Here is a 24,204-nt window from a genome sequence, read left to right as displayed (position 1 = left end):
GTCTGGACTATAACAGCAGCCCATTATAGAATATTAACGTAATGCTGTATCGACGCATCCTGCATTTACACGGCGTAACTGCAGTCACGTCAGTGCGGCAGGGACACACGTCTCTTACAGTATTGGTCATCTCAGCCTCACCCGTTGCCCCTTCCATGTGAGTGGCCTCTTGCTTGTATACACTAGCGATTAGGCATGACAGTATTCTGTAATATTATTTTATTTATTTGTTACATTTGTATCCCACATTTTCCCACCTATTTGTAGGCTCAATGTGGCTTACATAGTACCGGAGAGGCGTTAGACTCCAGTGTAAACAAATACAAAGTGATGTTGTGGTAAGATAAAGTTCATGTGGCCCAGCCACACTAGGGAATCGTACAACGGAAGTTGTGTTATGTCCATTACGTACTTTAGTTTTGTTGTGTTGCAGAGATCAGGCATTTATGGTGGATCGGTAGGGTATGCCTTTTAAACAGGTTAGTTTTTAGTGTTTTCCGGAAGTTTAGGTGGTCGTTCGTAGTTTTCAAGGCTTTATTATAGGTCTAGAACTGCCCCGTTAGTCACATTCAGGGGCATTTTGTGCCGACATCCATGTAGATTGTCACGTTTTCAGAGGGAAAGTGCGTTTCATAGGTTTGCTTTGAATTTACTCACCTGGAAAGTTATGCACAGACATTATATTCTCAATGTATGCACGTAATTTCTCTTGTGGTAATATGTGAATATGCGTTGCAAATCCAAGAGTGTTTACATGAAGGCAAATCATGAACCCGCTCAGCCTGTTGGCAAAGGAACAGAGCCTGAGGCTGTATGTCCACTGCTTTCCTCCTACCTAAGCCTTGACCTGGTCAAATGACCCTCTTTTTCCAGCGCTGCTCTTTGCAAAACTGTTACCCTGGCATTATAATTCAGATACTCCTGTGCTTTGCTCTACCTGGTGGCCACAGCTCTTTCAGATACTGGAGTCTAGATGAAAACAGGCTGGGATGCAGCTGTTATCACTGCACATCTTCTCTGGCTCCTGGGAGAGCTGCAGTGAGCATGGTGGGGTTCTGGTTCCGTGATCACCCCGTGGTCCCTTGGGCTGGGCTTCACTACTGTTTTTTTCAGCGCACTGACAGCAGAGGGCTTCCTCCTGGTAGTTAGAGGAATGCAGGGTGGAGAGAAGGAGGGAGGGAGGGAGGGAGGGGGGTGTCTGTGGTTAAGTGTCAGCCAACCTGCGTTTCACATTTCACTCTTGGCTTATCAGCTTTTTACTGCTCAGTGTTTGTATCTGGACACATTCTCCAGCCCAGAGGGAGTTTTGTACCTCATTCCCCAGAGCCGTAGACTGCTGGATTGATCTGAAGCACTCAGGATTTGGGTCCCAGCTCAGCCCCTCTCCCCCAGCATCAATGCCGATGACAAAGGACCTGTAAGTCTGCATGGGGACTGCCTCTCCTGTCCACGCTTGCACGGATAGCACGCCTGCAGTGAAAGGTAAATCCAGGTGTCTTGGTCTGTCCCTGTCCACATGTGTTGCCTGTGTCTAAGAGCTGGGCATTGCCTAGGTCGCATGTGCAGTGGGCACACGGTAAGATATGCTAAGACTTCATAGAGAGGAGCCCCCCCCCCCCCCCACGCATGGATCTAGATGTTGGGCCCAGTTTCAGTTATTATTGAAACTGAACTTGGGAGGGAAATCATTGTTTTATTACATCTTGGTGAGAGGAAGCACAGAATCTGCTTGGAACTATGAAGGAACTGGCAATTCTTTCTAAAATGCTAAAGTGAGTTTGCAGTTCTTTCTCTGTGAAGGAAGCATCACCTGAAAATCACTTCTATTCTCTGGCGCTGGTCCTCTGCGCTCCCTCTCTCCCCCCCCCCCCCCCCTTTCACATGGTCTCTACTTTCTGGGTTTTCTTCCTCTCCCTTCCCTGCCTCCTCCACCCCTCTGTCATTCTGAGGGTCTCAGATGATGTCAATCTGTCCTTGGGCACCAGCTTTATTGTGTTGTTCCCTGAGAGAATAAAAAGCACAACCTTGTCAGATTGTTGATTTTTGGTTTTAGCTTTAACAGAGTGGCCCTGAAATCCAGGACTAGTCCAGGCTTCCGAATATGCGCCCGTCTCTTTCCATCTTAAAGAGATATCGTTTCTTATTTTGTGTGTTTATTTGAAATAGAAGGTGAGCTTCTTTTAGCCAGCCTGGTGTCTAAGTGGAGAGGGGCACGTGAGTTCAATTCCCAGCTCTGGTCTTCCTCTTCCCTTGTGGTCAGATTTGGAGTCCATTAGTGCCGGGTTCCATCAGGAGATCGATGCTGCAGTGGCTGTGGTGCAGGTGGTGGAGTCGAGGACTGTTCCAGAATTTAAAAAGGCATGGGATAAGCATGTGGGATCACTTAGGAACAGGAAGAATTAGGGGTTACAGAGGATGGGTCATTTGGCCTTTATCTGCCGTCAGGTTTCTATGTGCCGTATTGATGCTTTGCTTGTGACATTATGATACCTGTGTGGGGTTCCGATGAGGATCTGGTCTTCAGCTGACCATGCTGTGTTTATGTTTCCGGTGTGTGGAGTGAATGGTGCCCACCTGTCCCTGTTGGGATACAGACTACTGGGGAGTTGCTCCTGTGTCGCCCATGAGACTTGTGTACATAGGGCAGGGACAGGGTGCTCATGGAAGTCAGATGCTGGTGTGCTCAAGGCATTCTGGACTTTGTAGTTACAGAAAATCCAGAATGATTTTAAAATGTGTGTTGGAAGAGAATGTCCGGTTGCCCACACCTTCAGTAACTCCGGAGGGTGAAAGGTTCTTCTGATGGCAACAGAATCCAGGCTGGACTTGCAGCTTTGCTGCTCTCAAAGTGTACACAGGAAGCTGGCGTGATGGGCAGGGCAATGCAAGGGTTGGCACAGTGCTCATATAATTTAACTTAATTTCGGCTTTTATATTCCACATGATTTCATAAGACCCAGTGCAGATTGCAATCAGCAAGTGAAACTGCAAATTGTAATCAAAATATAAACTCACAAGCTAAACATAAATGCAAACAAAAATCACAAAATGTACAGCAGGGATTGATTGGGGTAACCAGGAAGCTTTCAAAAATTTCTACTTCCTGAAAGAGCCTTGCAAAGACTGTAGCCCTGGTGTGACCTGTCTGTCTGTCAACCGGTCACCAATGAGTCTCCAAGTGCCACGCACTGCACGGCTGCCTTCTGGTGTCAGCCAGGTCACGTGTGTAGATGCCAAGGAAACTGTATAGTGTCAGATAACACGTATGCCCAGCAGCCTGCATACACTCCCCTCCCCAGCCCCGTCTATAGGTATATGCTCACTCCTTTGATCATTTTTCTGTGGCTAATTGGGTTTGTTCTTTCCTTTCATGGGCTGACATACCTTCCCTCAGCCAGGTGTAGAGCCTGTAGGAAGAGGAGGAGATGCAACCTTACTTTTGAATGTAGCAGGCCCGCCCCTTCCTTGGTGGTGGCTGGCCTGTTTACTTTCCTAGTCTGATCAGGTACTGAACAGGGCGCAGCAGCTTCGTCACTCTGAGCCCTACATGGAACGGCAAGGTACACACAGGGCGGTGCAGGCTGGAGCTGCAGGAGTCTGGGGAAAGCACAGGGGCAGCCGTGATGGGCACCTCCATGCCCTGTCTCCCTGAGCTTAGAAAAGGGCTGGTAAAAGCAGATTGGGCACCTTAGATGGACTTTCAGTCTTGCTACCCTCTCCCCCCCCCCCCCCCCCCCAAGTTAACTTTCAGGCCCTTAATTCCTCCCCCCTCCCTTAGACAGCTGGTCCCGGGCCTCGTATCTAATCCCAGCTCTGGCACAGACTGTTTGGGATTGTTTTGTGCAACAGTTCAAGCCATTTCTGTCCGGTTTTAGGGTTTGTTCAGGTGTTTTTAATCCTATACATTGAACCCTATTGTTTTGCTTTGACTGCAGGTATCCCACAGAAACTGCTGCCCTAGGCAACTGCCTAGTTTTGCCTAACAGATGGGCTGGCCATGTAAAGAGTACTAGAATATAAAAGAACAGCAGTGTGTGCGTTTGTGTGTGTCTGTGTATGACAGTGAGTGTACGTATGTGTTACTCATATGTAATCTAATATAGTTCCAGGATAATGTCCACTTACTGTGCTGTGGCCATGGTCTCTTAATTGATTTCATTCATGTGAAATGGATGACTTCAACAGGTTCAGTCCCAGGTGATTGGACCTGTTTCTGTTACAGTCATTGGCCTCTTTCCACAGGAGGGAAATCAGAAATACAAACCCTAGGGTGCAATGTATAGGATTAAAAAACAAAACAAAACCCAACCAACCCTAAAACTGGACAGTTGGACAAAATGATCACTGGGATTAGAAGTGGGGCCCTGGAACATATGCAGAGATCACACACAGAATATGACAGAGCCAGGGATTAGAAGTGAGGGCACTTGTAACCCACGAGTTTCGCTCTGGAGGGGCTGCTTTCACGTTAGTTATTGTTGCAGGAAACCCACTTCCATGGAGGTTTGTATCAGATTTTTCTAACACATACAATCGTGAAACTGCTAGAACACGTGCATTAGAACTGCCTGTGACCTAACCCGACCATAGGTCCGTCTCCGCTTTCTCCATAGGCCACACTTTCACCTGCATTTTCAAAATGACCTCCCAAAAGTCACAGAGTGAGTGAATAGAAAAAAAGGCACAGGGACAGGAAGGGGGAAGTTTTTATAAAGCAAACTTACTCTCTCCATAGACAGGACTGACAGGCACACAAGTGGGTGACGTCATCCGACGACACTGGGACCGAACTGGTCTCCCAGAGCTCACAATTTAAAACTCTGAGCACTCTCCTTCACTCCTCAGTTTTGTCTTTTTCCACAAGCTGTCCCCAAATAAGAGCTTTGAAAAGATCCCCTGTGTTTTCATTATCTTCTTCTTCCATTTTCTTTATTTTCAGTCGTTAACGTAGAGGTTCTGTGCCTGTCCCACCAGTGATACTAAACCATGCTTTAACCATGTGGTTCTGAGTTGTTCGTCCAGTCTTAAAGAAGTTAACACTGGCTCAACCTGCTTCATGTCGACCAGTTTCTCGTCTTTTGTTCCTCAGTAAGACAATAGAGATGACAGTCTTAGTCCAAGGACAAGAATTTTTTTAAACCTTTGGTGCTAAATAGAAATAAAACAGAAACAGAGAAAGTGGGAGCTACACTGGCTCCCACTTAAAGAACGCATCACGTTCAAAATATGTACCCTAGTTCACAAAATTATTCATGGAGATGCCCCTGCCTACATGTCAGACCTGATAGACTTACCACCCAGGAACGCTAAAAAATCATCCCGTACATTTCTCAACCTTCACTTCCCCAACTGTAAGGGTCTAAAATACAAACTAACGCATGCGTCAACCTTTTCCTACTTGAGTACACAATTCTGGAACGCGCTGCCGCGCAACTTAAAAACGATCTATGAACTAACTAATTTCCGCAAACTACTGAAGACCCATCTCTTTAACAAGGCATACCACAAAGATCAACAAATGTGAACTCCTCCATACATATCCAGTACTGTCTTATAATACTTGCTTGTTATGCTAATATCATGCGTTTTCGTTATCATGCTATCCAAGTTCTTTCCATAATACTAAATGTCTATTTCGTTATATATTTCCATTATTCATGGTATATTATAAGCCACATTGAGCCTGCAAAGAGGTGGGAAAATGTGGGAGGAGTGGCCTAGTGGTTAGGGTGGTGGACTTTGGTCCTGGGGAACTGAGGAACTGAGTTCGATTCCCGGCACAGGCAGCTCCTTGTGACTCTGGGCAAGTCACTTAACCCTCCATTGCCCCATGTAAGCCGCATTGAGCCTGCCATGAGTGGGAAAGCGCGGGGTAAAAATGTAACAAAAATAAAATAGATACTATTGGAGATTCTACATGGAATGTTGCTACTATTGGAGATTCTACATGGAATGTTGCTATTCCACTAGCAACATTCCATGTAGAAGGCTGCGCAGGCTTCTGTTTCTGTGAGTCTGACGTCCTGCGTCAGACTCACAGAAGCAGAAGCCTGCGCGGCCACATTGGTGATCTGCAAGGGCTGACTTCTACATGGAATGTTGCTAGTGGAATAGCGCTCTTCACAAATCCAAAGACAAGAACTATGTGTAAGCAAACAGTTCATCCAAAAAATAGCTTTCCTGTATTTTCACTTTTTGATTTTCTGTTTTTTATATATTTATTTATGTATATTTTAGGAGCCCTCGGAAGAAACCACTTAAAGGCAACTTCATTGTTTTTTGCCTAGTGGCATAGTCTCTCTTCATTGGGTCATTCCTTTGTTTGACTATTTATGAATGCTGTTGCAAACACTCACTACAAAGTGCTCAAAATATATGCGTGCTCTAAGTGCAGAAGCAGTTTTGTAGCAGTACCGAGCCAAAGGCAAACAGGATACAATTGACGTTGACGCGAAGCGTCGGTATCGTGTAGTCATTAAAAAGCGCCAATGAAGAACAGCAGAGATCGCTACGAGAAGCGGCGTGCATAGACTGTTGGGAATTCAAAGCGGGCCATTCTAACCCGAGTCCCTGATGAAAGCAGTGAAACCCGCGGCGTCGGGCGCAATTTAGGGGAAGCCTAAGTGGACTCCAACAGCAAGATTTATGTAGCGCAATTTAAGATAAGTTTACGTTTAAGTTTTCATTTCATTTATTCTGCACTTAGAGCACGCATATATTTTGAGCACTTTGTAGTGAGTGTTTGCAACAGCATTCATAAATAGTCAAACAAAGGAATGACCCAATGAAGAGAGACTATGCCACTAGGCAAAAAACAATGAAGTTGCCTTTAAGTGGTTTCTTCCGAGGGCTCCTAAAATATACATAAATAAATATATAAAAAACAGAAAATCAAAAAGTGAAAATACAGGAAAGCTATTTTTTGGATGAACTGTTTGCTTACACATAGTTCTTGTCTTTGGATTTGTGAAGAGCGTGATTATATTTACCAAAGATTTGTTAGTGTGGAGATTTAAGTGGTTTCAGGCTAGTGGAATAGCAACATTCCATGTAGAATCTCAAATAGTAGCAACAGTGGAGGAGTGGCCTAGTGGTTAGGGTGGTGGACTTTGGTCCTGGGGAACTGAGGAACTGAGTTCGATTCCCACTTCAGGCACAGGCAGCTCCTTGTGACTCTGGGCAAGTCACTTAACCCTCCATTGCCCCATGTAAGCCGCCTTGAGCCTGCCATGAGTGGGAAAGTGCAGGGTACGAATGTAACAAAAATGAAATAGATACTATTGGAGATTCTACATGGAATGTTGCTACTATTGGAGATTCTACATGGAATGTTGCTATTCCACTAGCAACATTCCATGTAGAAGGCTGCGCAGGACGTCAGACTCATAGAAGCAGAAGCCTGCCTGGCCACATTGGTGATCTGCAAGGGCCGACTTCTACATGGAATAGCAACATTCCATGTAGAATCTCAAATAGTAGCAACAGTGGAGGAGTGGCCTAGTGGTTAGGGTGGTGGACTTTGGTCCTGAGGAACTGAGTTCAATTCCCGGCACAGGCAGCTCTTTGTGACTCTGGGCAAATCACTTAACCCTCCATTGCCTGCCGCATTGAGTCTGCCATGAGTGGGAAAGCGCGGGGTACAAATGTAATAAAATAAATAAATACAAATGCAATACATAAATAAAATATTGGACTGAGCTTTCAAAGGTAACCCTTCTTCTTCAGATCTGAACGTGAAAGCCGACTGCATTTTCTCATGTGATCAGTAGGGTCCTGTAACTTGTGCTGGCACAATTTGCAGCTTGGTACATGGCAGGGATCTGCGCCGTTCTCTTTTTTTCAGTTTCTTTTGGGGAGCTTGCTTTTTGTTAAGTTTTCTTTCACAGGTTGGGTGGTTGTCGGAAGGCCAGCGCTGGTGGAGCTGGCAGTCTCTTTCAGCAATTCATCCTCCTGGAGGAGCGGCTGTAGATGTTTTATGATTCTTCTCAGTTTTTCCAGCTGTGGATAGTCTGTCACTACAAGGGACACTTTCTCTGTGGATGAATTTTCTTTGTACTGCAGTAGGCCAGCAGTCTTCTTGGAGATTGTTTTGGGGGTGGGTTGTAGCCTGTCTGTCTGAAGGATTCAGTCAGAATTCTGAGTTGTTTATCTCCGTCTCTTGGGTCAGAGCAAATACGATGGTACCGTGTAGCTCGGCTGTGTATAATAAATAGATTTCTTTTTTGCATGTGAAAGGTGGAAGCTGGAACTGTGAAGGTGGCTGCATCAGTCAGTTGGTTTTCTCTATACTGACGTTTGTTATATGGCCATTGTTGATAGAAACCAGGGTCTATGGGGTCTAGAAAGTGAACTTTTTCTGTGGAGTATTTTGAATGTGATTGAAGGATGGGATTGTAAATTTGTCTGAGAGTCTCTCCTCCCTTAGTCCAAATCATAACAATGTCATCAATACACTGGTAATATGTAATGGTTTTGTCTGATATATATTCAAAGATGTCTCTTCCAGTTCTGCCATGAAGAGATTTGCATATGGTGGTGCCATTGTGGTGCCCACAGCAGGATAGATGTCATTATTGAAGCGGAAGTAGTTGTGGTGTAGGATGAATTTGATTTATAATAGTTTCCAATCTGTGTTATGTAGACTTTGGAAGAAAGGTGGGAGATATAATTCAGACATGTAAACAGCTCCATGGCATAAATGCACAGGAGGCGAGTTTCTTTCAATTGAAAGGAAACTCTGGAACGAGGGGACATAGGATGAAGGTGAAAGGGGACAGACTCAGAAGTAACCTTAGGAAATACTTCTTCATGGAAAGGGTGGTGAATTCGTGGAACAGCCTCCCTGTGGAGGCAGTGGAGACTATGACCGAATCACAATTCAAAGAAGCTTGGGACAAGCACAGAAGTCCTCGGAAGGAGTGGAAAGGAGAGTAGAAGGTATGGAATGGGCAGACTGGATATGCCGTAAGGTCTTTATCTGCTGTCTCTTTCTATATTTAAATTTGTGTGAGAGCATCTGTACTATACTAGGCACCTATGTTGTCTGTATAAAACATAATTTAAAAAAAAAAAACCACGTTTGGACATTTTTATAGGCATCCTGTTAAAAAAATGAACTGTAAATGACTTATCTAGAGGTTACACAAAGTCAAGAAGAGTCTGGAACCCATTTCTCCCAATATGTACTGCTCCGCTCATAAGAGCATAAGAGTAGCCATACTGGGTCAGACCAATGGTCCATCTAACCCAGTATCCTGTTTCCAAACAGTGGCCAAGTACCTGGCAGAAACCCAATTATTAGCAACATTCCATTTTACCAATACCGGGGCAAGGAGTTGCTTCCCCACGTCTGTCTCAATAGCAAACTATGGACTTTTCCTCCAGGAACTTGTCCAAACCTTTTTTAAACCCAGATACGCTAACCGCTGTTACCACATCCTCTGGCAAAGAGTTCCAGAGCTTAACAATTTGTTCAGTGAAAAAATATTTCCTCCTATTTGTGTTAAAAATATTTGCATGTAACTTCCAGTGTCCCCTAATTTTTGTACTTTTGGAAAGAGTTAAAAAAATCGATTTACTTCTGCACCACTCAGAATTTTGTAGACCTGAATCATATCTTCTCATCCGTCTCAGTCCTAGAGCCGTACCCCACACCCTCTGAGAGAGACATACTTTTCATTCTTTGCATGGAAAGAGGGAAGGAGAGGAACAGTGAGCCTGCTAGGGTGGGATAAGACATGTAGGGTCAAAAAGCGGACCCTCCCATTTAAATTACTGTGCTGTGCAGATCTGCTGCCAGTTCCTGATAAACACTGGAACATTGTCTGGGGAAAGCTAACAGCTTCCATGTGTTCGATTGCAAGAGAGATGTCAGAATCCCAAATGAAAAGGCTTTATCCACTGGAGATTTATTGAAATACTCAGACACGCATGGTTTGCACGAGATATGCTACAGTAATCTCACTAAGCAGAGGGATTTCGTATTACAAAGTGCCTTTCCTGCAACTTCATTCGGAATTGCTTTGGAAACAGCCCCCTCAAAGCATCATAATGTACCTGTCAAAGAAAGAAGAAAGTGCAGGCTACCCACACTGCTGTTTATCCTACAGAGGCTGAACGTGAAAACAGTGCAAGGGTTTAAGCAGGATGCAATAAGCTTTGGATTTCCCACCCACATACTGTACTGCTGAGAGAGGTTCAGCGCAGGCAGCTGAACCTCTACAAGCAGTGCAGGTAGGATTTCCTCAGGAGCCACCTGATGTACTGATGTGTTCCAGTAATTAGGGTAAAGGAGTCCCTTCTGTCCTCACTGCGGATGACATATAGGTCATCACACTGAAACTCTGTAGACTCACACATTATAAACAGTTTGTTGGCTGTTCCTGCTTTTTCCCTCTGTGTTCCTCTCTCCCTTTATGAGTTCTTATATCTCTGGTTATTGCCCCTATTTTTGGTGTCCTCATGAAGTACACAGATTTTTGGGGGTTTGTGCATCTCTCAGGCAGCATCTCCAAGCTAAAAGGAGTGATTGCAAAAGGTTAGAAGTTTACGTAATGTATGTTGATTGTTTAAACCTACCATCTTAGAAGCCCAGACCAAATGTATTCCACACATTAGAAAAGATCCAAAGAAGTCCAAATGATTGCCAGTATGGGTCAAAGTTGAGGTGAAAATCAACTCAAGACAGAAGTTTGGGGGGGGGGGGGGGGGGGTTGTTTTTTTTAAATCAGCAGTAGCAAGTCAGTAGTAAAGCTTTAATAATGCAGGCCAAAAGTATTTTTTTTAATTTTTACTTTGACATATGAATACATAGGGGTCCTTTTACTAAGCTGCGGCAAAAGGGGTTTTTTTTACGCACCCTGAGGTCCCCTTTTACCTCAGCGGGTAAAAGGCTCTTTTTTTTTTTTTTTTAAAGAAATGGCCGTGCAGCAAGTGGAGCACTTGCCATTCGGCCATTTTAGGTGGGGGGAAGGAACAGTTACCACCACCCACTGAGGTGGCAGTAAGAGCACCTGTATTAACCCAGAGATAACCGAGCAGTGCTTACCACTGTCTGCTGGGTAAACACCAGGGCTACAAAAATAAAAATATTTTTCTAGCACTGGAAATGGTGTGCACTGGGGTGGGAATGACCGCCAGGCTGCTGCAGTAGCCTGGTGACACTTCCGTTTTAGTGAGTGGTAAGCTCGCGTTGGGCTCAGTGACGATCCTAGGTCGGATGTCACCCGGGGTGGATCGCCGATGTGCACCCCCCCCCGGGTGCAGCACGACCCCCCCCCCCCCCCGGTGCAATGACACCCCCCCTGTTCCGGGGCAGAGGGAGCAGGGAACCAGCGGAGCCGATAAGCACGCAGCTGCTCTCTGCACCCCTCCCGCGGCGTGCACCCGGGGTGGACCGCCCCCACCGCCCCGCCCTTGGTATGCCGCTGGTTGGGCTTACTGCTGCTTAGTAAAAGAACCCCCATAGTACTTAGCAAGGACCTACAATGATCGGAGGATGCAATATCTGGGCCCTCTAGCTATTTACCAAACCCATCTTAGTCCTCAGACAAGATTGCCCCCCCCCCCCACTATACCCAATTTTTGAGCCATAAAAGATCCAGAACCTATGCTAGAGTTTAGATCTGCATCTGTCCCCCTTGAACAAGAAACTCACCATAGAGGCAAAAATTAATAATAAATGTACGTTCAGCTACTTTTAAAGAAAAGCCACTTGCTTGGAAGTTTGTGCAAATGAAATAGCAGGTGTAAATGTGTGAATGCTTTTAAAAGAAATATGATCATCCCCTGCCTTGGAAAGCTGCTGTAATTTATGCACATGTGTTGCATCAGTTAGGTGACCTGGTAATTTTGTGAGTATGTATAAGACACACATATGGACCCTGATTTCTAGTGTAACTTTGTGCAGGAACGTTCTGGCAGGCTGTGTCAGAGCAGAGGGGTTTTTCAGGATACCCACAATAAATCTGCATAAGATACATTTGCATACGCTTTCATTGTGGATATCCTGAAAGCCTGACTGGTTGGGTGCGGAACCCTGGTCATGGAGCCATATCGACACCTATGTTACCTTTATAAACTAGATGCAAGATAGCCAGAATGGGGGGGGGGGGGGGGGGGGGGGGGGGAGGGGGAAGGAATTGTAGATGAGTGAGCCTATAGATAAAGGGTCATGGATTTGATATGCTGCCTTTCTATTTATCACATGACAGACACCACCACCCTAAACCTTATGCAAAACAACTCCTTTGACTAGAGGCAGAGCTGATCCAAGGGAGGGGTGAGAGAATGGAGCTGGGGCGGGAGAAGAGAGAAAGATGCTGGGTTGGGAGGGGGAGGGGGGGCGCGACTGATAGCTTACAGGGGGGTGTCAGAGACCCTATCAGCAGCCCTGTATGTGGTTAGGTGCAAGCATGTACAGCAGCCCTAGGTCTAGTGTACCTGCTTGGAGATATGTATTCTACAATAAGTAATGTGTGACAGCAAGTCCTACCCAGAATCTCCCCATGCAAATGCCCACCTGTAGCATCTGCGCTTTGGAAGATGTGTGTATTTACAGAACAGCCTTAAGTGGATTATCAGCATTTACACACATGTATATTTAACACATAACATGTTACCGTCTTATTTACAGAATTATCCTATGAGGAAAGGCTGGAGCATCTAGGGCTCTTCAGCTCGGAGAAGAGACGGCTGAGGGGGAGATATGATAGAGGTCTATAAAATACTGAGTGGAGTGGAACGGGTAGACATGAATCGTTTGTTTACTCTTTCCAAAAATACTAGGACTAGGGGACACGCGATGAAGCTACAATGTAGTAAATTTAATACATATCAGAAAATATTTGTTCATTCAATATGTAATTAACTCTGGAATTCATTGCCAGAGAATGTGGTAAAAGCAGTTAGGTTAGCAGGGTTTTTGTGGTTATTAAAAAAAATTGTTTATTAATTGGCAAACCATCCAAATAGAAAAACAGCGTAAAGACAGATCCCAAACTAAACCACAATAAGCCATCATTCAACAACAACAACAACTAATACAAGTAACATTGCAGCTGCTCAGAAATCTTTTTCTTTTTCTATTGTATTAGTCTACTCCCCTCTCGGAGAACACAACCAGGCCCTTAGTCTGTCACTACTGGTGCTACAGACTCAGGGTCAAAGACGCGTATCTCTATAGAACATCAAGATCCCGACATATCCACCCTTTCAGTAGTTTAGAAGCCAGCTACGTTCTCTGTGTGACAATGACGTCCAGACAGGTTCCCAAATCTGTTGAAATTTCCTCCAGTACTGTGGTTGAGCTTTACCCATCCTGTACCTTTCCACAACCATCCCAGCATATACAAGGTCAGGCCATTGGGTCATTGTAGGTGCCTGTTAATCTCCAGTTAGTCAAGATAGTCTTACAGGCCAATATGGTCAGACAGTGTAGTAATATCTGTGCACTTTTCTTAAATGTTCGAGGCAGAAGTGTAAAATCAGCAAACATAACATAGTAACATAGTAGATGACGGCAGAAAAAGACCTGCACGGTCCATCCAGTCTGCCCAACAAGATAACTCATATGTGCTACTTTTTGTGTATACCCTACTTTGATTTGTACCTGTCCTCTTCAGGGCACAGACCATAGAAGTCTGCCCAGCACTATCCCCGCCTCCCAACCACCAGCCCCGCCTCCCAACCACTGGCTCTGGCACAGACCGTATAAGTCTGCCCAGCACTATCCCCGCCTCCCAACCACCAGCCCCGCCTTCCACCACTGGCTCTGGCACAGACCGTATAAGTCTGCCCAGCACTATCCCTGCCTCCCAACCACCAGTCCCACTTCCCACCACCGGCTCTGGCACAGACCGTACAAGTCTGCCCAGCACTATCCCCGCCTCCCAACCACCAGCCCCGCCTCCCGATCTTGACTAAGCTCCTGAGGATCCATTCCTTCTGCACAGGATTCCTTTATGCTTATCCCACACATGTTTGAATTCTGTTACCGTTTTCATTTCCACCAGGTAAGTGTCAAAAAACCTCCAAGATTTTGGTAACAGCTCTGACCAAAACCATTGAATTTATTTATTTTATTATTTGTTACATTTGTACCCCACATTTTCCCACTTATTTGCAGGCTCAATGTGGCTTACATAGTACCGGAGAGGTGTACGTGGTCTCCGGAGTAAACAAATACAAGGTTATGATTGTGATAAGAAAGGTTTATGTGGGAGGACCACATGAAGGAATCGTTCATCGGTATAGTTGTTTAGTGAGCATTACGAACTTTAGTGTTGTTGTGTCGCGTAGATCAGGCATTTAAGTTGGCTCGGAAGGCTGTACAAGGCCGAAAAAGATATCCTAAAGTACCTAAATCTTCCCTACATTTTAGACAATGAGTAATCAGTGGCGAGGCCCAGTCTTAACACTTGCCGAAGTGATATTTAAGCCCGAAACATGATTTTGTAAACCTGCTCTTGCAAAGCTACATTTACAAACTTCACAGGAGGAACAGATAGTAAGGTCTGTAAAAAAAAGTTTCCCCACTAATTTCAACTCCCAGATCTCATGACCAACCGTTCGCCCGTTTTTTGAATATTTAACATGGGCTGATCTGCACTTAAACGCTTCCGAATTCAACTGTCAACAAGTAAAAGAAAAGTTTCTTCAACCCTTTCTCTCTACCTCATCTTCAGATAGCACATGATGAGGAAGGGAATGGACGTAGTGACAGACTTGAAGATAAGCAAAATAATCTTTAGCCTGCAATTGATATTGTGCTCAAAAATGTGTAAAAAAAAGTACAAATCTGCCCTCCTCATCCACTACATGCTTAAGTTGTGTAATGCCTTGATCACGCCAACACTGGAAGACACCATTCTGTATAGCCACTGGAAATTCTGCATTTCCTTGAATGGGTGACCAACCTCTAAAGGTTCAAGATATCTGCTTCTTCTTACATAACCAGTGCCAAGTGAGCTGCACAAAATTTAGATAACCAAGCAGCAAGCACATGCAAGACATATCCAGTATCTAAGGGCCGGACAATTACCCTCTCACTGGCTATCGGTGTATAATGTTCTGTTCATTTTATCCAGTCAAGCACATGATGAAAATGACAGACCTGGGAAGGGCGCAACTGATAGTGGAATGTAAAAAGATTCAGAGAAGAGCAAAAAAAATGATAAAAGGGATGGAGCCTCCTCCGTTATGAAGAGGTGAAACAGGTTAGAACTCTTCAGCTTGGAGAAAAGATGATTCAGAAGGCATATGATAGACGCAGGAGTGGTGTTCAACAGGGAAATATGGAATCGGTTATTTATCCTTTCAAATAGTAGTAGAATGTGGGGCACGATGAAACCAACAGGTAGCACGTTTAAAGCAAATCCAAGGAGTATTTTTTCCGACAGTGAACAATTGCCAGAGGATGTGGTCAAGGCAGCATCTCTGGACTTAACGGAGTTGGACACATCCATAGAGGAAACACCCATAAACCGTTATTAGTCAGGTAGACTTGGGAAACCTACTGCTACTGTGAGCAAAAAGCAGTGGGTCAGCCCTTCAAGATCCTGCTGACAAGGATGGTTCAACCAAATTAAGTGTTTGTAGTCGATTTAGAATACCGTGGTAAGGATTCTTTAAGGTCATGTTACCCCGTAGTTGCGACAGCAGCATTGGTTACTGGTTGTTACTCATCTAGGGGTTCCTTACAAAGGCGCAGTAGCGTTTTTAGCACATGCTAAAAATAAGCATGCGCTAAACGATAGAGTCATCCATATATTCCTATGGGCATCTCTAGCGTTTAGCCTTTGTAAGAGACCCCCACAAGGTTTAAGATTCTGGTGTTACTTCAATGCAGCATTTTCTTGAGGAATCCCTTCTTATTTGCATTCGAGTCATGTTCCGTATCAGACTTCACGATCTCTACTTTCACAGGCTAACATTTTGCTAGTTCGAAATACAGCATTTCATTGTTTACTGCTCCACTATGGAACTCTCTTGCTTCTGATTTGAGATGAGACTTCCTAGGACCTAAATCCAGTCGTTTGATAGCACAGGTTGATTTGATGTAGGTAACATGATTTGAGTCAATGTTGGACACGGGACAGAATAGATCTAGCCCTGCCTCCTTCTGTCTCGGTTCATTTAGCTATTTTGAATTGTTGTACAATTCGCTTCCCCTTCCTTTTATGTATTTGGATGTTTTATAAGTTATGAGGTTTTTTTTCTTTTTGTTTTTACAGTAATTTTAATTTTATTGCTTTGGACAGTGCTATGTTAAAATAAATCAACCTAGATGTGCAAATGTTGAGTCTGGTCCCGGTGGATGCTTCGTCAATGGACCCCTTTATCCCCAGTTCTGATTTCCTATTTGGTAGATCTGGGGAGTTGGACTCCATGCTGAACAAAAGGCAGGTTCTGTGCAGTGCGAGAAGAGGAAAAGCAGCCACGTCAGTCTGGGCCCACTACAGCTTTTGCATCCCGAGAACCAGGGTCAATTTATGAGTTATCAGCGAAGGATTTAGGTTATCAATCTGTTCCCTGGGCCTACTGGAGTCTAGGCAAGTATGTAAGTACAGAAGCTTTGCCGTACTGGGACAGACTGACGGGCCATCAGGCCCAGTGTCCTATTTCCAACAGTGGCCAATGCAGGTCTCAAGTACCAAGTAGGTCCCTCCCAGGGAATAAGCTATGGATTTTCCCAAGTTCACCTTAATAATGGGAGATTGATGGCCCTTAAAAGGGCCCAGACAGAAAGGAAGAAAATCTGTCACAGAATCACTGCCCTGGCACCTCATGGAGACAGTACTACTACTACTACTACTACTACTACTACTATTTAGCATTTCTATAGCGCTACAAGGCGTACGCAGCGCTGCACAAACATAGAAGAAACACAGTCCCTGCTCAAAGAGCTTACAATCTAATAGACAAAAAATAAAGTAAGCAAATCAAATCAATTAATGTGAACGGGAAGGAAGAGAGGAGGGTAGGTGGAGGCGAGTGGTTACGAGTCAAAAGCAATGTTAAAGAGGTGGGCTTTCAGTCTAGATTTAAAGGTGGCCAAGGATGGGGCAAGACGTAGGGGCTCAGGAAGTTTATTCCAGGTGTAGGGTGCAGCGAGACAGAAGGCGCGAAGTCTGGAGTTGGCAGTAGTGGAGAAGGGAACAGATAAGAAGGATTTATCCATGGAGCGGAGTGCACGGGAAGGGGTGTAGGGAAGGACGAGTGTGGAGAGATACTGGGGAGCAGCAGAGTGAGTACATTTATAGGTTAGTAGAAGAAGTTTGAACAGTACCAGACATCATCCAGAAGCAGTAAATTAATATTAAGGGAATTAGTTAGTTTAAACCCCATTCACTATACAGAGATAACGTGTGTTACACTCAGCTCCTTTTCTCACTCGTTAGAGTCTCAGCGAGTGCACAGATCCTGATCACTATTTTCAAGAGAAGAGAAGCCCAAACAGTAGGAAGGAATCTGAGCGCCCTTCCCCGTATATTGCCTCTCCCTGCCCCATCCCTTTCCCCTGCACATACTGGAGAGCAGATTTCAGCCATGAGTAACTGTCATTGGGGCAAATTCCTTTGAAAACTGTCCTCATCTTACCTTCACTCTGTCTCTACTACAGGAAGGGGCAACCTTGGTCCTCTTTGTGGCCACACCCCAGTCAGGTTTTCAGGATTTCCCCCAATGAATATTCATGAGATCTATTTGCATGCACTGCCTTCATTGTATGCAGGCAGAACTCATGCATATTCATTGGGGAAATAAAACCTGACTGGGTTGTGGCCACGAGGACCAAAGGTTGCCCATCCCCTTCTCCATCATATCAGAGGCACCTAAGAAATGCCTGCTGCTGCTTTGAGAAGAAATCCAGCACATTTAAGTTATCGGAGAGCCTCTGGCTATTGCTACTGTCTGGATGGTATTTTGCCATCCCCTCCCTTTTACTCTACAGACAGTGCCGGGCAGTTTACACTGAGTTTTGACCCCGTATTGCCTCTATAAGGGCTGAAAATACCCATATAGCGGGGTTATATGTCCACCAGAAGTAACGTATGTCGCCGTTTGAACAGCAGGCCCCAGGATTTGTGTTTTCATTTGCTTAATGTTACCAGGTGTGAGCAGTGCTTTACGGACACAGGTTCCTGCCCTCTAGAACTTACAGTCAAAGACAACTAAGAGGCTTTATAGTCTAAACTCCAAAGATTGAGCGCCCCCAATTATTTTGCTAAGGTGGCTCCTATGAGTGAGAGGATGATTCAGAGGCCTATCCAGACTTGGTATTTTGGATGGGCCCTACCACGCACACATGCCCACTTCCCTCCCCTCCCCCACCACAAATATCTTCCTGGAGATATTTTTTAAGAACATAAGAGGGATTTTTTTTTCACCTACCCCACATCTTCTCCCTTTCCTCTGTGGCGTCCTGGCATCTGCGCTCCTGTCTCTGAACTCCGTCCCTCCCGATGTTGGTACAGCGATTCATTCTCGCTGCTTGCACTGGCCCCACAGGCTTCCATCTGCCACGTTCCACCCTCGCTGACGTCATTGCCTGTTTCCCGTCTGGCGGAACGTGGCAGATGGAAGCCTGCGGGGCCGGAGCAAGCAGCAAAAAAGTGAATCACTGCAGGTGCCGAGGACACCTGTACCGACACCGGGGAGGGAAGGGGTTCAGAGACTGGAGTGCAGATGCTGGGACACCGTGGAGGAGGGGGGGGGGGAAGAGAGCAGTGTGGCGCTGCAGCTGGGTGGGCCTGAGCCAAGATTGGGTGGCCCTGTGCCCACCCAGGCCCACCCATAGCTACGCCACTGGCATGATTAGAGAGGTTATATTAGTGATGAACAGAGGGAACAGGACTGGCTTAACCAGTAGGCAGACTGTGCTGGGGGGGGGGGGGGGGCACCACAGAGCAGTCAAAGCAAAAGGTTAAGTGCCGACAGCCAGACAGATTTCAAGATCCATTAGCACATATTTAACCCAGGACAAATTACTTCTGGAAAGTTTGACATTTAAAAGTATGAAGTCCAACTATGCACTTCACAGGATTGTTATGGCAGGGAAGGTGGGAAATTCCATGTGTGAAAGGGATGAAACTCCTCTCATATGAGGAAAGGCTAAAGAGGTTAGGGCTCTTCAGCTTGGAAAAGAGACAGATGAAGCGAGATATGATTTGAGGTCTACAAAATCCTGAGTGGTGCAGAAAGGGTAGAAGTGAATCAATTTTTTACTTGTTCCAAAAGTATAAAGACTAGGGGACACTTGAGGAAGTTACAAGGAAATACTTTTAAAACAAATAGAAGGAAATATATTTTTCACTCAACGAATAGTTAAGCTCTGGAACTCTTTGCCAGAGGATGCGGTAACAGCAGTTAGCATATCTGAGTTTTAAAAAGGTTTGGACAAATTTCTGGAGGAAAAGTCCATAGTGTGCTATTGAGACAGACATGGGAAGCAACTGCTTGTCCTGGGATGGAGTGTTGCCACGATTTGGGTTTCTGCCAGGTACTTGTGACCTGGCTTGGCCACTGTTTGGGAAACAGGATACTGGGCTAGATGGACCATTGGTCTGACCCAGTATGGCTACTCTTATGTTCTTATGAATGTTTATGCTTCTTGAATTTCATAGGGGTCCCAGGGGTTGAGTCTAAGGAGGGGGCACAAGGATGAAGATTCACCTCCATGAGTAAACCTGCAAGGAATTAAAGTCTAGTGCTCCCAAGTCTGTGTGTAGGGGTGGGGGGGGTGGGAGCGTGCATGGGACTAGGGTACAGCAGATCTCCCTTAATATTGGCTGAAATCTGAAAGAGTTGGACCCTCTCCATAGTGGCATCAGGAGTAAATCTAGGACATTTGAGCCCCGAGTATTGGAGGGGACATAGGACTGGCCCAACCATTAAGCAAGACTAGGCACTTGCCTGGGGCTGCAAAGAGCAGCTGTAGTCAAAGCAAAATAGAGCCAGACACTAAACTCAAAAGAATCATCAGTGCGTCCTGTTACCTGCAGAAAGGGTGAGAAATTTTCAAATAATCCATTTAAAAACACACACTAAACAACGTTTAATATTTAAATGTAGGATGTCATGGGGGGGAGGGGGAAATCAGGGATCTGAACGGTAATTGAGGTGGGGGGGGGGGGGAGGGTGAAAGGCTGACGTTTGGCCCAGAGCATCCAGTACCCTTACACCAGCCCTGAAAGGGTAGCATCTCATCCGGGACCACATCGGGGACTGATTCCAGCTGGGGCGCTTCCGAGCCAGATGTACTGATACATGACTTGTGTATGTTGGCGAGAGAACTCAGGCACAGCAAAGTAGTAAGAAATACTTTGGATTTATCAGAAGTGCAAACATCTGGGCAGCCTGTGCAAGGTCACTCCCTGGACACTGCTGGGAGGTGGAATGCAAGGGGCTGGAGTTTGGGCTGTGCGAGGAACTCTGAATCCACTTTGGAAAAGTTCTGTCCTCTGCTGCGCATTCATGAGAGAGAAACCCAAATCTTCTCATTTCCATTTGTGTTCACTCCTGCCTAATACTGAAGCCTCACCATACAGCTCTACCAGGAAACTAGTGAAAGCTTTGCATTTTGGCAAAGTGTTCGGATAGGCAGAAAGATTTGTGTAGTGAGTATTGAGGGATTAAGCGATGGAATGTTTATTTGTATGGGATGTATTGGACTTCAGACTATAGGAGAGGGCTGGAAGCTGGATTCTAAATCAGTTCAGATTATTTAATGTGGATGACATATAAATCAAAATAAAACGTAGACCCTCCTCACTCCTTGCTTCTCCCCTTCTTTATTGCGCTGCCTCTGCTCTCACGTACTTATTTTGAATCCTCCTTTCAAGGTCCCCTCTTTTAGATTCAAACAACTATTAGCATAACGATTTTCACGTGTGTTACAAAAGTCATACTGAGTGTGGGTCATTTTCAGAAGCCGTTCACTTGGATAAATAGGACATCTGAAAATCTCCAACTCTTTTCTCCGGTAAAAGAGTGGTAAAGGCGGTTAGCTTAGCGGAGTTTAAAAAAGGTTTGGCTGGCTTCCTAAAGGAAAAGTCCATAGACTGTTATTAAATGGGGAAAATCCACTATTTCTGGAGTAAGCGGTATAAAATGTTTTGTACTCTTTGGGTTTCTGCCAGGTATTTGTGATCTGAATTGGCCACTGTTGGAAACAGGATGCCGGGCTTGATGGACCTTTGGTCTTTCACAGTATGGCAATACTTATGTACTTATGTAACAAAAGCTGGCGGATTATGTCTGGGGAAGTAGAGACATGGTGGTAGTGATGCCACGTTTCAGGCTGCAACTTTTGGGGCAGTCCTGGTTTTGAACTTTCACTACAAATCCCACACTGCTTTGGGATGCCTGAGCCTGAAATCAATGGTGCAAGTCCCATAATGCAACAGGGTAGGGTTGTCAGTAGAAATCCAGGACTGTTTCAGAATCTCCAGCCAGGAACTGGGTAAAATGGCATCTCGGACTTTGTCCTGGGCAATTTTCAAAGGGATAGTCTCTCTTGGAGGACCAAATGTGAACTCCACAGCTAAAAGTCCGCTGGTACTTCGCATGTGCCCACCGGGTTTGGAAAATTGGACCCATAAAACAGTAAAAAAAAAAAAGGGGAAAATATGCTCAGAGATTTTCACGGGCATAGGAGCTGACTCTGTGGGTGCTGTGGGTGTTTGAGCACCCCCAATATTGATAAAATTCCTTGTATGTGTCCAGGGAAGGGTTATTTCCATTCAGCTTAGCACCTCCAATAATTTTGAAAAGTTGGCTCCTATGCTCACGGGTGCCCACCTTGATTGTATATGTGCTTGCAGTCACTAGCCATGTCTGCCCCACGCTCATGGCTGGGCTCAGAGCCCAGAATTACAGGGCAGAGCTTAGCAGCTGCAGCGGTTCCTCCTGTCTGAGGCTGAGGCCATTGCAAATAGATCCAGCTGCTGGGAGCACTCCTTTAGCTAAGTCAAGGCTGGGTCTGCCAAGCCGCAAGTAGAAAATAAAAAGGGGGTGGGAGGTCGGAGGGGAAAAGAGACTGGACTAGTCGTAAAGACCAAACGTGATTTATCCTTTCAAACTTGTGTGTAGCTGAAGTCTCATTCCATTTATTTGAATTATTCTTTCACCTTTAGTTCCAGGTGAGTTACATTCACTGAAGACCTTGTAATCCTGAGGCAATGGAGAGTTTAATGACTTAACCAAGGTCACAAGGGGCTGCAGTGGGATTTGGTTTTCACTCTTCCACTATGGCTTGTGGGGGTAGCATGGGAAGCAGTAATAGGTGTTTAACTGTATCTAGATCCTGCAGCTGATGGTTTCAGCGTGTGACTCTCTCCCTAAAGGGTTTTCTTTTGTAACTGTTCCTATAATGGGATTTCAGTGTGTGACTATTCCTAAATACTGCACCTGGTGGATCCCATATGTAATTATACCTAGATCCTATAATTAATAGTGTCACTGTAGCTGATGGGTTGTGTGTATGTGACTGGACCTGGATCTGTCCCCACTCTTTACTGAGGAACAGCCATGAATCTAGATTTCTGTTTACGTTTGGAGCAGGACAAAATGTGTCACTTCCTGCCAGTCAGTAAATGATTTTTGACTAAAGGGAGCTGTTCTGGCTCCGAAAGCAACAGAGATAAAAGCTCGCTCTCCGTTCTGTCTGCCAAGGTGCAGTTGGTGGACTTTACTCCATTCTGCTTTTCCAAATCAGGTTTGAATTTTGTCCATGGATTCAGAATAGTACAAGCCCAGTAGGGAAAGTCACTTCTGCTTTTCATATGCTGCACCTCTGGAGCTGTGAAATTCGGAAAACAGCTTTCTTCACAACTTCTGTAAACTAAGTGAGAACAGAACCATGAGGATAACGAAAATCACATTCACAACAGAGTCAGAGCCTGAGCAGAGGCAGGGTCTCCTTTCCGGTTCAGGATGGATCTTGGGCATTGTGTAGTCAGGTCTTCTTTGTAGATACAGTCGAAGCAGGTGTCCTTTCCACGGTGGGCAGAGCTACATCTGGACCAGAAGTCAGGGTCTCCTTAAGACGGTGCACTTAGCGGCTCTCTAAGTGAGTCACTTGAACAGGCAGGAGAAGTGGCAAGCCCAACACTGGATGTTAATGGCTGCAACAGACCTTTTGTTAATGATTGATGGTGAATCTCCCAAGTTGATTCAAATGAACATATTCACCTAGAGCGAAGGTGTGTGACCAAGGAGAGGCTGGAAATGCTACCGGTGAGTGGATGTGGCCCTGATGTGCCCGACCTCTGGCCATTGGGACTGAATGGAAATGCAGGGTCCAGCTCTGCACAGAAGCATTGAAATTTTGGCCGATAAGCTCAGACTGTCCCTTTGCAGGTATTTCTGTGTGTAGCTCGCTATGTACATATTCTTTCTCATGTGTGTATATGTTCGGGGGGGGGGGGGGGGGGGGCAGAGGATGTGTCCAAATGGGTTAGTTTTGCAAATACTATGATAGTAATGAACCTCAGTCCTAAGCCAGGCTATGTGAAGTATGATCCCAATCACACTCAAGTTGCCCTTATAGGGAAGACAGACTCCCTGGCAGGTAGTAACGCAAGACTATCAGTGGGGGTAAGTTGCAGCCATGTTAAACCCAGAGCTGATGGGGTAGGAGCAGAGAGGGTCTGCCCCTGCCCCACAGTGGCGTAGCCACAGGTGGGTCAGGGCCCACCCACTTTGGACTCACGCCCACCCAAAATTGTGGCACTCTTGCTGTGGCTGGTGGGGATCCCCAAACCTTGCCAGCTGAAGATTTTCTCTCCTTGGGCACCAGCAGTCTTCCAAATGTCAGCCAGCGGCACTTGCCTGGAGACCGGCCCTTCTGCACATGCTCAGTTTTCACACATGCATAAGCATTGAGCATGCACGACAAGCCGGTAGCAGCATCAGTTTGAGGCAAGTGCTGCTGGCTGCCTCGAGGAGGAAATCTTCAGGAAGCAGGGTTTGGGGATCCCCGCCTGCTCAAGTATTTAATATTTGGGGTCTGTGGGCAGGGAAGGGTGGAGAGAGGAGCAAACCAGAGGGCAATTGGGGGGGATGTGAATTACATGCCCACCCAAATTTGACCATCTGGCTACGCCCCTGCAACTACGGATCAGCTCTGGTTAAGTCCCAGGAGTAGAAGGGGGTGGGTCTGGAGGGTAGGAGTGATTGGAACCTGCTAGGGATGGGGCAGCACCC

General features: G+C 45.6%; 1 protein-coding gene across 11 annotated transcripts in view; it reads left to right on the top strand.

Annotated features, from left to right (window-relative positions):
- Positions 1–24,204, top strand: part of PLEKHA6 (pleckstrin homology domain containing A6) — a 141,042-nt gene that overhangs the window by 43,041 nt on the left and 73,797 nt on the right. Inside the window, exon 2 of one of the 11 annotated variants that reach the window (XM_030221034.1) lies at positions 1,268–1,482. The exons of 8 other annotated variants lie outside the window; for them this stretch is intronic. Coding sequence is in view for 1 of the 3 variants with exons in the window: in XM_030221027.1 (XP_030076887.1) it covers positions 23,285–23,358 (74 nt within the window). In the remaining 2 variants the exon portion in view is untranslated. 2 more of the 11 variants (XM_030221036.1, XM_030221027.1) reach the window with 2 other exon arrangements.

The sequence above is a fragment of the Microcaecilia unicolor genome, chromosome 12 (assembly GCF_901765095.1).
Source record: "Microcaecilia unicolor chromosome 12, aMicUni1.1, whole genome shotgun sequence".
NCBI lineage: Eukaryota > Metazoa > Chordata > Amphibia > Gymnophiona > Siphonopidae > Microcaecilia > Microcaecilia unicolor.
This window is presented reverse-complemented; position numbering and strand designations above follow the sequence as displayed.